This window comes from Onychostoma macrolepis, chromosome 23 (assembly GCF_012432095.1).
Source record: "Onychostoma macrolepis isolate SWU-2019 chromosome 23, ASM1243209v1, whole genome shotgun sequence".
Classification (NCBI taxonomy): Eukaryota; Metazoa; Chordata; class Actinopteri; order Cypriniformes; family Cyprinidae; genus Onychostoma; species Onychostoma macrolepis.
In genome coordinates this window covers 20,831,656-20,845,316 of record NC_081177.1, presented here as the reverse complement: position 1 = coordinate 20,845,316, position 13,661 = coordinate 20,831,656, and the positions used below count along the sequence as shown (strand labels likewise).

At 37.0% G+C, this 13,661-nt stretch overlaps 1 protein-coding gene across 15 annotated transcripts in view; it reads right to left on the bottom strand.

The window, feature by feature from the left end:
* Positions 1 to 10,701, bottom strand: part of rgs19 (regulator of G protein signaling 19) — a 40,669-nt gene extending 29,968 nt beyond the window's left edge. For 4 of the 15 annotated variants that reach the window (XR_009268746.1, XR_009268747.1, XM_058762538.1 and 1 more), the window contains exons 1-3: positions 10,552 to 10,694; positions 3,443 to 3,540; positions 1,388 to 1,498 (exon numbers count right to left, since the gene is read on the bottom strand). Coding sequence is in view for 13 of the 15 variants with exons in the window: in XM_058762538.1 (XP_058618521.1) it covers positions 1,388 to 1,498; positions 3,443 to 3,540; positions 10,552 to 10,562 (220 nt within the window). In the remaining 2 variants the exon portion in view is untranslated. Of the gene's footprint in view, positions 1 to 1,387; positions 1,499 to 3,391; positions 3,541 to 9,526; positions 10,357 to 10,551 lie in introns of those variants that run through there. The other 11 variants (XM_058762549.1, XM_058762542.1, XM_058762551.1 and 8 more) reach the window with 9 other exon arrangements.
* Between the last annotated feature and the right edge of the window lie 2,960 nt (positions 10,702 to 13,661).

Genomic DNA, 13,661 nt, shown 5'->3' with positions numbered 1-13,661 from the left:
CATGCTGCAATTACCAGAATACTTTTCTCAAGTATTAAACAAAAAGCATAGTTAGTGAGGAAAAGAAAACACAAATAATGCTAAACATCAGGAGGATTGCTAATATATGGGTTTAACCAGGACCAGACGGAGTCTGCAAACATGTTTCACATTTTCTGCCATGATTTTGGACAGAAAACCTCTAAAATGGAGTTGGTAAAGTGCAGTAGACTGAGGTGGAAGTGCTTCAATCCTATTGGTAGATTTATCAAATTACCCAAAACATTTTAAGGAATAGGCCTAGTTCACACAAAAATCTAAATTCTGTCATTTAGTCTCCCTCAGGTTGCTGATACCTTGTATGATATTCTTTCTTCAGCAAAACACAGAAGAAGATATTTTAAAGACTTTTGGTAACCAAATTTTGGTGACCACTGACTTTCATTGTATTTTCTCAAAATATATTCCAAGTTCCACAGAAAGTAATTCATACAGGTTTGAAACAACATGAGAGAAATGGGAATTTCCAATTCCACCCTAAAAGTAAAGGTTCTCTACTGGTATCTGTTTCCATGGAACCTTTCCATTTCACAAAATGTTCTTTATAGTGGAAAAAGGTTCTTCAGATTATTAAAATGTTCTTCAAACTAAGAAAAATGCTTCTTTTAAAGGAACACTCCACTATTTTTTGAAAATAAGCTCATTTTAAACAGTTGAGTTTTACATTGTGTACTAAGAAAATGAGAAGTTGTGATTTTCTAGGCAGATATGTCTAGGAACTATACTCTCATTCCGGCGTACCATGGGTGCAGCAGGCACAATGATATTACGCAGCGCTGCTTGCACAGGGAGCGTGCCTTGCAACCATGAGGACATTTGTGAGAGAAGCAATCTCTGCGCAATATCATTGCAACTTTTAGTACACGATGTAACTACAGAAGAGTCAAGTTTTAAATAGGAAAAATATCGAAACTCTTTGGTCATTTTTGAGCGAGATGCTAACGGTCTAATCAGATTCAAAATCTATGCTAAGCTGCAGCTAAAAGTGCTACCGCCAGACCCGGAGATCGGCTGAATGGATTCGAAAACGGTAAAACTCAACTGTTTAACACTTGGGGAGTTGGAAATTGAGCCTATTTTCAAAATTAGAGGAGTGTTCCTTTAAGAACTGTTCACTGAAATGTTCTTTGGGGAACCCAAATGGTTCTTCTATGACATCACTGCGACTCCATTTTTTAAGAGTGCAATTCCATGTGGACTTGAATACATCAAAGAGTTTTCGTCAGTATCTTATCAGGACATCACAGTAACTAAAATGGACAAAGCACATCAAAACACTCTTCAATCCACTAAACCACCACAAAAACACCCCAAACACAAACAGCAATGAAAGAAAAAGGCCAGTTACCAGAATGTCCATCATGGCTTGGCGGAGGGCAGCCTACTAGTCTTAAAATCCTCAATGATGTTAAATGCCTGGACACATGCATGTCATCCCCCCGCAGGCCGCGGACCTCTCCTTCACACACAAACACATACAGCACAGGCCGGAAAGCACAGGAACACACAAACAGGGCAACAGTAAGACACACACAGACACACAAATAGGGAGAGAGAACGGTGAGGGAGAAAAAGAGAAACAGACTTTTAGTTACATCAAGCAAATGCTCACAATTAAATCTATGACTTTGTGTTTTATGAATTAGGCTAATTCAGTCAGGCATGTTAAGTTTAATCATCTACTAAAATGAGCATATGTGAAACGTTAGGTTTTTTAATCATTGTTGAGGGGGAGATTCAAATAAAAACATTTTCAACAAAATAAATTCAAGGCAAATAAACACCCTGGACAGATGGCCAGTCCATCACAGGATTTTTAAAATAAAAGTGCTTAAATCACAGAAAAATCACCTTACAAAACACTCAAACTTACAAACATATTTCACACTGTGTCCTAACCAAATATGAAGCAATAATGCAACAAGGTTAGACTTGCCTCTCATTGGTCCAAACCCCTCCTCCACATTTACACTACTGTTCAAAGGTTTAGGGTTGGTATGATTTTTAGATGCTTTTGAAATCTTTTATGCTCACCAAGGCTGAAATTATTAAATAAAAATAAAGTAAAACAGCACTATTGTGAAATATTATTACAGTTTGAAATAACTGTTTTCTTTTTAAGTATGTTTTAAAATGTAATTTATTTCTGTGATGCAAAGTTGAATCTTCAGCATCATTACTCCAGTCTAATAATATGAACATTTATTATTAATATCAATGTATAAAACAGATGTGCTGCTTAATATTTCTGTGGGAACTGTGATAGGCCTACTTTTTTTTTTAGGATTCTTTGATGAATAGAAGGTTCACAAGAACATTTTTAACATTATAAATATCTTTACTGTCCATTTTGATCAATTTAATGTGTCCTTGCTGAATATAACTATTAATTTCTTCTTCAAAAAACACTCTTACTGACCCCAAACATACCCTAAACCTAAAATCAAAAATGTTCTGATTTGTTGTGATTGTGTCACATCATGCAGCTCCCTCATATTCATTGTGGAAAGACAAAATACTTGCTGCTGGAAGCTCATCCCATCATCTCAGCTTTCCAGCTTAATTTGACATACACAAAATAAGGGCTTGGAATGTTCCTACATTCTCTGGCCAGTGAACCTCCATGATTTTTCAATTACCTTTATGTTTATGTTGACAAGATGAGGAATGTTAAAAGCATATTATAGACTGCACTCACAAGGATGGAAGAGCTGAACATATATATATTTTTTTTAAAAAGGAAAGAAAAAATACTTTTTTAACATATTTTTCAATGTTTTGTTGGCTGATCTATTCACAACAAAGTACACATTAGCCTTGTTTCCATTCACATTGAATCAAATATGGCACCTAATCCTTTGATCCATATTGGTACAGAAAATATCTTACAAATGACATTAAATCAAATCGACTCTTCTAAACATCAAAGTCTAGTACGTCTAATTCATTTTGAGAACTTAACCAGTATCGAGCATTACTAAATCACCATGCATCGCCTGTCTAAACTTGTCTAAAACGTGAAATAAAGATCTGCCAGGAATCGCCCACAAATCATGATAAAATCAGCCCCAGATGTTCAGCCAGCTGCCACGATCCTGTGCCACCCTCAGATACGCACAGATGTGAGTTAGAAGGTCAATCAGTCCATGACCCAATGAACAACTGGCATATGGTCTTAAATATGACTGAATATTGTACTTTTATTAATATTTATCATATTTAATTAACGTTCATATTAATATTAATGCATGTAATAGTACTTCTAACCACTACTGCTAATATAATCTTACTTCCCTCAATACGCTCGTTAAAACAATTTATTAATAGCACTAAAGATCAGACTGATACTTACATGACTGCAGGTTTTGTGGGGTGGATAAAAATCTCTGGACTGTCAACTAACCTCTGCTAGATCTTCTGGTGAGGGGTTTGTGACTACGTAGGGAACTAAAGGCACTGCTGAGTCTGCTATGGCCAAAATCTCCTACTTCCCTTTTGACACTGTGAAGGAGAGAGGAGGAAGGGGAGCAACACACGAAAAGAGGAAACGGTCAACAGAAGACTGGGGAAGAAAAGCGGACATTGGCGAGGACATGCGTAAGAAAAAGCAGAGACGGAAGGCAAAAACATGAGCGCTCAAAGAAAGAGGGAGTGGTCTTTGTTAGCCAGCCTCTCCACAGACACAATGTGATGTTTCAGTGATGTATATATTATGAAATTGCATCTGGAAACTTGAAAAATGGTGTAATCAAACTGGTTTTCAATAGCACTGAGTTAAGATTTTTTTGGCCCAAAATTAATACTCTGTCATCATTTATATTGTTCCAAACCTGTATGACTTTCTTTCCTCTGTGGAACATACAAAAATATATATTTTGAAGACTGTGCTGGTTGCTTTTTTCCATGCATTTACATAGAATGGAGAATAGAGCTTTCAAGTTTCAAAACCAACAAAAATGCACAATAAACATTTAAAGGGATAATTTGCCCCAAAATTCTGTCATTAATAGTAAGGGCATTGTTAAAATAGTCCATGTGACATCAGTGGTTCAACCTTAATTTTATGAAGCTGCAAGAATAGTTTTTGTGTGCAAAGAAAACAAAAATAACAACTTTTTTCAACAATTCGTAATTAATGACAGAATTTTCATTGTTTTGGTGAACTATCTCTTTAAAACAAAATTGGTTCACAGGACTCCACTCATGAATCAATCATATGAAGACATACAACAGAATGGTAAGAGGAACAGACTGAATCATTACTTGAGGTAAATAACATTATAACTTTCCCACCAGTCGGCTGTTAATTTGTGAATCACTGCAACTGAATCACCAAGTCAGTGAGTTGAATACTAAAACAGAATCTGTCCAAATCATAAATTAATAATTCAACTGATTTCATAAATAGAATCAATGATTCATTGAAATGATCTGACTCGAACGGTTTGGACGGAAGAACAGAGTGGGATTTTCAGTTAGTAATGACCTAAATTTCAATCTATTTCTCATGCAAAGGAATCATGACAGAAGAAAAAATTGTATGCACCACTTTATGACACCTTTTGCATCTTTTTTTCTGAAGCTTGGAAGAAGCCTATTTATGGAAAATAGTGACCAGTATGAAGTCATACTGCTGTAGAAATACATGAGATGGGTGAGTAAATAATGTTGCAAGACATGATGCATTGGAATGTAGAATGCGAAAGTAAATTAATATATACATTTAGTGTAAAAGGGGTCATTGGATGCAAAATTCACTTTTACATGTTGTTTGAACTGAAATGTGTGTTGGCAGAGTGTGTACACAAACACCCTCTAATGATAAAAATCCACCCAGTGTTTTTTTTTTTTTTTTTAAATCCAGATAAATAATATCCCCTTTTTCAAATCAAGCCGTTCTTAGATGCTTGGCTGTGTGACGTCACACAGACCCAGACCCTCCCACGATTGTTGATTGACACGGCCGTCTTACCTTAAACCTGCTCTGAGTGAGCTGTCATCAGTCCACCATTGTTTTGACGCCAGAGCGGTTGTAGACAACAATGTCTCCTAAGCGATTGAGGTGTTTTGTTGTTGGATATAGTAATGAACATAGGAGCCGTCATTTACTCCTGACATCTGAGCAGCTGAAGACACAGTGGATTATGTTTGTTTTTGAAGGGAATGCGCCCCCCCGATCTACCTAAATGCGTTTATGTTCGCGCGAATCATTCGTGATCCAGCCTCACCTACAGAACAAGTGAGTATAAGGGTTTTTAATGAATTTAGCAAATCACCTTTCCTCAAAATGTGCTAGTTAGCAAGTTTCACGATGAATGCGGCTAAAGTTAAAGTTTTTGACAGGGTAAAAAGGGTGTTGTTTTACACTACCATTGAGAAATTTTAACCAAAGTATGTTATAGACTTTTCATTAAGACCCTAAAGAATCATATCAACTTGTGGAAAATGGGCATCTAATGAACCCTTAAAGAGAGAAATAGAAACAGGAAGTACAGAGGAAAGTGACAGACAGAGAAGAGTGAAAGAAATGAGGATTGTGAAAGAGAGAGAAGACAAGAGGAGGAAAGAGTAGAGTGATGAAAGAAAGAGAGAGAGAGAGAGAGAGAGAGAGAGAGAGAAAGCGAGAGAAAGAGAGAAAAAGAGAAATGGCTCCAGAAGTGACTCATGGTTCCTCCTTAAAATCCATTTTTCTTACAGCGACACCACACTAATCTGTTGGGGACTTGCACTCCAGCCTTTCCCATCAACCCAAAAAACAACAATGGCGCAATAAACTCTTGTTCACACAAGTTGTTTATGTGTACACTTGAATTCTTAGGTTGTAAACTGAAGGGTCATGACCCAAACTGAGTTCTGTTCTGACAGGGTTATGTACAGCTAGGATATAAACAATACTAAATGCTAAATAAATGTTTTGTAACACCATACATTTGATTACGGAAACATAATTAGATGTGTTTTTTGCAAAAGCCTCGCATTCAATTAAACTTGATAGTATTTAGGCCCATATTCATTTTTCACTTGGTAAAGTAAAACTATTGAGTCAAAAGTTGCTTGACGTGACCTCATCCTTGAAAACCATCAATAAAACTGTGCATGATGCCTGTTTTATCAGGTATGGGTCCTGATTCACCTCCTGATTTAAATTTTGTTAAACTATTTAAAAGTTTGTTTCACAGATGTTCTTTTGGCTTCTCTGCAAATTGACGTAATTTTATCAACAACAAGTTTTACTCCAGCATATAATGCGAATATAATACTTCTCAGAATTATTTTGACAAGCAAGACGTTCATGTCGAGGCTTGGTTTTGCCAGGGAATGATACCGGCTTTGTATTTCATCATGAAACAAGCAGCATCATGAAAAACAATCTTGGTTGTCCTGGACAGCATTTGTCCCTTTAACAATGTTCTGACAATTTAACAACTCAATCCTTCCCTTTTTATCTTTATTGATCAATAATCACAGTTTTACACACAAAGCTTGTCAAAAATACCAATAAAATACTTTTGCTATAAGTAGTTAACATTTTTTTTTTTTTTTTTTAAATCTCCCTATAGAAGCCAAAAAAAAAAAAAACGATGGTGATTCGTGTGCAATTTGAAACTACAACACATCGGTACACCCGACATTCACAAAGTTCAACACATCAGAAGAGTCATTCATTGACGAATCGACTACACTGGTCACTCTGTATGTTTGCATTCAGCCAGATAACATTGCGTTCACTATCTTTTTCATCTTATTAGTCCTCTAAGCAACACATTTTATCACATTTGATTTCAAAATCAACATAAAACACAAAAATAAATAACACGTTCAAGTCATGACTGAACTACACAAATTTTCATCCAATCAAATGTTCTCGAGAATGAAAATTCCCCGTCCCCTAATTATTCTAAATAAATAACAGTTTCAGGTCTCTGATCAAGCAATAAGCTATAGCAACATCAACTCACCGTAACAACGCTACCGTAACATAACGTCAGCCGTTTAACTTCAGCTTCTTATATATTATGTAAAAATGACACGGTTGCAACTTGCAGTGGCGACTCACTTTTGTTTTAAACGGAGCTGTTTTTGCTAAGCGGTGTTCTGATTGAATTAGGGCTTCAGAGAGGACGACTGGCCCCTTATGAACCCTGCACAACCCCGAAGGCCCTGAATAAGGGAATCATTTATTCAGGATTCTGCTCCAGTGACTGGTCACATTGCTTTTCTATTTTCTCTGGTTTTGTTCATTCAGGAACTGCTGTTGAATAATGCCTATACAGCAGAGAGAATGATTTTATTTATTTTTTTTCATGCAATAGGATGTGGTTAAAGATATCTATCTCTGCAAACCTTACTGGAACTCTTATTTTTGCAAAAATATGCAAATATGCAAAAACAATGCACATTTTTAGATCATTAAACTCTGTCTTTAGAGGTCAGTAAATTTAAAATCAGACTAAATTAGCATGTCTAAATATAATTGGACATCTATTTTCAATCCAGAGATGAACTCAATATCAAAGTACTTAATACGCACTTGTGAGTAAACAGAAAGAGAAAACATCTCAGAGCACGATTTCCTGTCTACATTACACATCCTTGTAAATAAAACGAGTTGGAAGCACTACACCCACTGAAAAAGAAAAGTGCAACAATCCCATGTAATCAAAACTTAAGTTTAGTGGCTTTCACTCGATAAACTGTGAAGCCATCAATAAGTGCACTTTTAAAAGTTGATTAAAATAATTAACCAGCACAGCATTTTTGATGCCTACAGTCTGAATTGAATTTGATGAAATAAAATACAATGAACCACGAAATAACGTCAAGAAAACCTGTCTTTTTATTTGTTCTTCGGTTGCATGCAAAAACAAAAATACAACACGACCTGAGTTGTCCGATTCATGAAAAAAAATATTGCCTTTTATGAGCATATTCTATGACTTCTTTTGAAGTCACAATGAAATGGAAGTAGCAACAGATCTTTTCTTTTGTATTTTGATATAAATCTACGTGTAAAAGATTATCGGTAACATCAGTTGTTGATTGGATGTTGAGATGTGGGCACTGCACTCAAAAGTGGAACCAGATGAATGTGAGTTTGCAGCGCCGGGGTTTAAACGGATGAAATGATTGTAGAAATCCTGCATACATCACTAGAGAGAAGTCTGACATTTTTTAACCGGAAAATCCAGATATGACATTTTGATTAAACATTACGAGGTGAATTGTACTTTCATAATCTAAATCATAATTCCATAAATCATACTATATATGTTTTTTTCCAGCATTCTCTGTGAATGAAAATGTTCTTTTTTTGCTATGAAGGACAATGTTCGCGGATGAAGTAATGAATTAATTTTGTATTACCTGTACCTTCCACAGTTATTCAAACAGCGAATAAATTATACAGAGAAAGCGAGCTAAGAACATTTACATTGTCAAAGAACAATATTATTAACTTTAGTCTAGTGTGAGTTTCTCTCAAAAACTCCCCTCATAATCAGTAAAGCCGTCTATACACAGTTTGACAGGCGACAATGACCAGGACGAGCCACATAAAATTGGAACTTTTGGGATAACGTACGTAAGTGCACAACTGCATGCAATATATCACACTGTGCAAGTCGTTTTTGGATATTTTATAACAAAAATCTTACGTATTGTGCATTTAAAACTTTTTTTCTTTTTACCATTATGTGGGGGGACGATGATGACTCATCCTGCACTGCACAGATTTTTGTCCAATCAAATAAGGTCTACAACGAGAATGTCCTCCCCCCCCAAAAAGACAGACTACAGCTGTCTGACTGTGAGGCCTACTGACAATTTAAAAATTAATAACACATTTAAAAATAAATAAATAAAAGCCCATGGAATTATCTTGCTCCAACTTGCTTTTTTAATCGGAAACACATCAACACAAGAAAGAATGTCACAGGGTTCTTAAAGTACTACTACTACTAATCTCTAGGTCTCAGCTGCTGATTTAAATTTAGTTTAGCTACTTTTCAAGGCTTTATTCCCTGACAAGCCAGGTTTTTCTCAGAAAAGCAAATGTGCTGGTCATGGGCGCTCGATCTCTGCTCACATTTTCAGAGATAAAGGTTTAATTCATTTCAAACGCACTACTACAAGAAAGACAATGCAAACACAACGTTCTTTGTGAACTTAAGAGCGTGAATTTGTGGAACAAGTGAAGTAAGCTCACTAAATCTGATTCCTGGTACAGCAGAGATGCTGCAGATATCAAAGCAGCTGAGTTTGACTGGCATGTCCACGTGGAAGCTTACTCGGTGTTTCAAAACATGTCATTCTTTTGGCTAAATATAGTCTTCGTTGCTTGTCACCACAAACTAAGAGGGCTACATGCGTCCACTATGATTAATTTAATTTCGTCGAGTAACAGACATGCCTATGTCGCGGCCAACAGATAACCCAGGCATGACTTCTTCAGAGAAAAGTCATCGATTGGACATAAATATCTCTTTACCTCGGGAATTCTCGCTCTGACGTCAGAGCTGCACGCGCGCTGTGTCTCCCCTCCGGTTCCGCAGCGACACGCGCGAACGCGTTCAAAGCGCCGCCACGCGACACCGCTGCGGCGAGCACGCGCACGCGCGCCCGCGCAATTCATTCACCCGAAGGTCCCGCGCGCGCCTCGCGAACGCGCTTTACTACACGGCCAGCGAAAAGGAAAGAAGAACATCTTTCGAGACAAAAACGATACGCGAATACACACACAAAAATCGTTTGGGCTTTATTCTCATTGCTTACCTAAAATTGCTGCGGTTGATTTATAGAAATGCATAAATAAAAGATGATAACCTGAGCTTTATCCTCCCCCACTTCCTCGATGTTTGATTTGAAAATATCCCCCTCATACAACGCTATAACCCGTGCATTAGCTTTCACTCTACGTTAAATGCCCCAAACCAACCGAATCAGCCCATACTGCTTAACGGATAGCGATTTAAAACACCGACTGAGGTGAAACCGGAATGTGCAATGCAAATGTTGTTTTATTTGAGATGAAAAATCAAACCCGTAATGCCCGTGACACACACACACATACACACCGGTCTTCCTGTAATAACTGTACACTGAAAACACATCACTCCCGGAGCACGACTGCTGCATGGGGCTCACAAAATACATCTTACAGCAGATGCCAACTCAGTTTAGCTTTCCAAACACATATCTATCCCATCCTGATGAAGCGAAACGAGCAATAACACGGACGCGAAGATAAGCGGTATTCCCTCCTCGACTGCGAACAAGCGCTGTAGTCTGTCTCGAATACATTCAAGCTCACTGTTTCTAGGAAAGCTTCGTTCTCACCAAGCCATAGAAGTAAGTTCCTGCCCATTAGACTGCACAAAAAACAAATGCATTAACAGAAGATTGGGATTTACGGAGGACGACCCTTTCTGCGCGAAAAAAACGGGAAAGAACCCACCATCCACTGGCAAACTCAACGTTATGCTGTTAAAAAACGCTAAGGATAACAATACTTACAATCTTGGCATTAAAATGATCTGGTGGGCGGTAGCCGTTTCGTTTTCTGAAGCACATCCGTTTGTTTTTTGGCTGTTTTGTGGGTAAAATACAGTATCTTTTTTTCCTCCAATGTTCCAGCTTGAGAATCGACACCCTTACGGAGGCAGGCTGAGGATGAATTGCGCATGCGCTGATTTAGACAGTTCTACTCAGTCGATTGACGAAGGACTTCCTCAGTAATTGTCATTTCCAGCGGAACTTTTCAAGTTGATCTTCCTATAATCATGCGGCTGAAATACAGTACACAATGTGTTGATTAAAACAATAAAACAAAACTGTTTGTATAAAGAGCACTTTTGGGACGTTTGGGACTTCAGTCATAGAATAAGGCTGACTAGGCCTTGCATTACTTGACTTTTATGCAGCCTATCATTTGTCAATTATTTCCCTTTTGTGTATTTTCTCATATATTATATAACTTCTACTCAACTTAAATGTGTGTACGATATGTTTTACAGGTTCATAACACTTTATTGACGGCAAATCAGACATAGGATGTTTTAAATTGCACAGAATGTCTATTAATCTAACCATAATTATTTAATAGATTACAATCATGTCTTTATACAAGTCTTATAAATGTCCAGCAGGGGGCGCCAAACACTAAGGAGAACAACGCGCCACAAAAATCCCTCAACAGCATTTCTGCAAGATTATTGAAGATAGAAATGTTCACTATCAAAACAAATGCCACTCAGCTGTGTTAATATACAAGTTTGATCGCTTTTAATTATCTAGATCAGTTTCATTCCAAGATTCCACATGCTTTTACTGATAGAGTACAGCATTGCTACACCAGATATTGTGAACTGATCTGAAGTACTGCATCTCTCTTGATAAACTCCACTGTTACTTCAGCAGTTACAGGGTGAGACTGACTGTAGGAGGTGCTTGAGGGTTAGGAGGGGACATCTGTGTGATGGCCACTTGGTGTCAGTAAAGCTCTCTGCCTCGTTGTAGGACTGAAACCCCTCCCCTGTACACTATTAAGAAGCCCGCAGTTTGATTTATCATATGATTAAATGCGTATCCCTCCTAAAAGCACCTACTTTGCTGAGCATTTAGTTAGTGGGAGCAATAAAAAGCATTTGGTAGTTCAATTCCTTTTAGGTATAATTAATGATAGTCTATGTTGTTAAGGCTACAGGCAATTTTCTCTCCCCACCTTTAAGTAGCAGCTGAGCTAATTGTGTTATCTGCTTCCTGTCATCTTCTGCTTCACCCCCATCTTTAATCTAAGAGACGTGAAATTGACCAATCTTTCACCCTCCTTCCTTTCTAATTACAATGTTGACATAATGACTTCAATACATAATTAAGCTGAATTCTGACTTTGTTTACTTGCCTCTGATGAGGAGAACCAAAATGTTAGCTCAGGTTGAACAAAATATGAGTGTAAAGGCTGTTTACACCATAACTACAATGATAACAATATGTATTTTTTTTTCTTTTTAATCATTCTATCATTTAAAATAATCCACAACACAACTATAATGACAATGCCACATAGGAACGATAACGATGGAATCACTTTCAGAACTGTTTTTTTTTTTTTTTTCATTGATAGCCAATAACAATCTCTCTTGCTTTTAAAGAGCTAGAGCATTTAAAGCAGCAGGAGACAGCACTGCAATGCACTTATAATAAAGAGAACATTATCGTGCATTGGTGTGGATGCTAATATTGGTTACCTATAGGCCTAGTTATCGTTCTTGGTGTGAACGGGCTTTGACTATAGTTTTAAAAACAGTTCTAAATGTAAGAGAATAGCAGCCCAGCTAACAATTTTTAGTTCCCAGAACATTCTAGGAACGTTATTTTTATTTTATTTTATTTTTTATTTTTTGGGTTCTAAAAAAAAATCAAACCTAAAAACAACCATTATGGAACATTCTCCGTTCTGGGAAGCTTAGCTTTTGGCTACAAAAAAGAACCAACAGATAATAGAAAAAACAGCCAAACAGTAACCAACTGAGAACATTCTGTTTGCTGGGAGAGTCTACATCAAAACTGTTACGATAATGACACACAGAGGAACGAACAATATCTTTGGAATCACTTTCATTTACAGCCATTTAGAATCCATCCTGATTTAAAGTGTTTGAGCAATTAAGGTGTCAGACAATAATAACTGCAGTGCGCACTTACAATAACAGTATAAACACTAATGTAGTTATATTTCATTATTGTTCTTGGTGTAAATGGGCCTTAAAGGGATAGTTCACCCAAAAATGAAAATTACCCCATGATTTGCTCACCCTCAAGCCATCCTAGGTAGCCTATATATGACCTACTTCTTTTAGACAATCAAAGTTATATTAAAAAATGTCCTGGCACTTCCAAGCTTTATAACTGCATTGATATTCAATAGTCCAATAGAAGATGAACAATCCCTTTATTTATAATGCTAAAGATAGTTTTAATAATGGCTCTAAGAATAGCAGCCCAGCTAACTATTTAGGTTCCCTTAATAGAAAAATTCATCGTTAGCTTTTGTCTACAAAAACAAAAACAAAACCAACGGAGAACATAACAAAACAGGAACGTTAGGGGAACATTTAGTGTTCGCTGGGAGAATCCACAAAATAACTATAACGCTAACGTCACGAACGATAAAAACTATGACAGCCAATCAGAATCTATCCTGCTTTAAAGAACTTGAGCATTTAAAGCGGCAGAATGGTTACAATAAATAATGTTATTGTGTGCTGTTGTGGATGCTAAAATAGTTATCGTTATAGTTATTGTTCTTGATGTGAATGAGCATATTTTTAAAAATCGATCCAAATTTAAAAGAATAGCAGAGTCCACAACACAACTATAGCAATAAAGGCCCATTCACACCAAGAAGGATAACTATGAGCTCACTTTCTATCATAACGTAAGCAAAGGTGATTAGAGGGCAGTTCTATTAGGCTACTCGGACACTCACACTTTACAAGCTGATCATCCGCTCACAGTCTGACCTCCCGCTGCCATATTCATCCCCTGATGCTTCACAGACACTTCACACACAAAAAAGCCTTGCTGCCAGCAATCTGTGTTTGACTGCTACTGACATGGCAAGC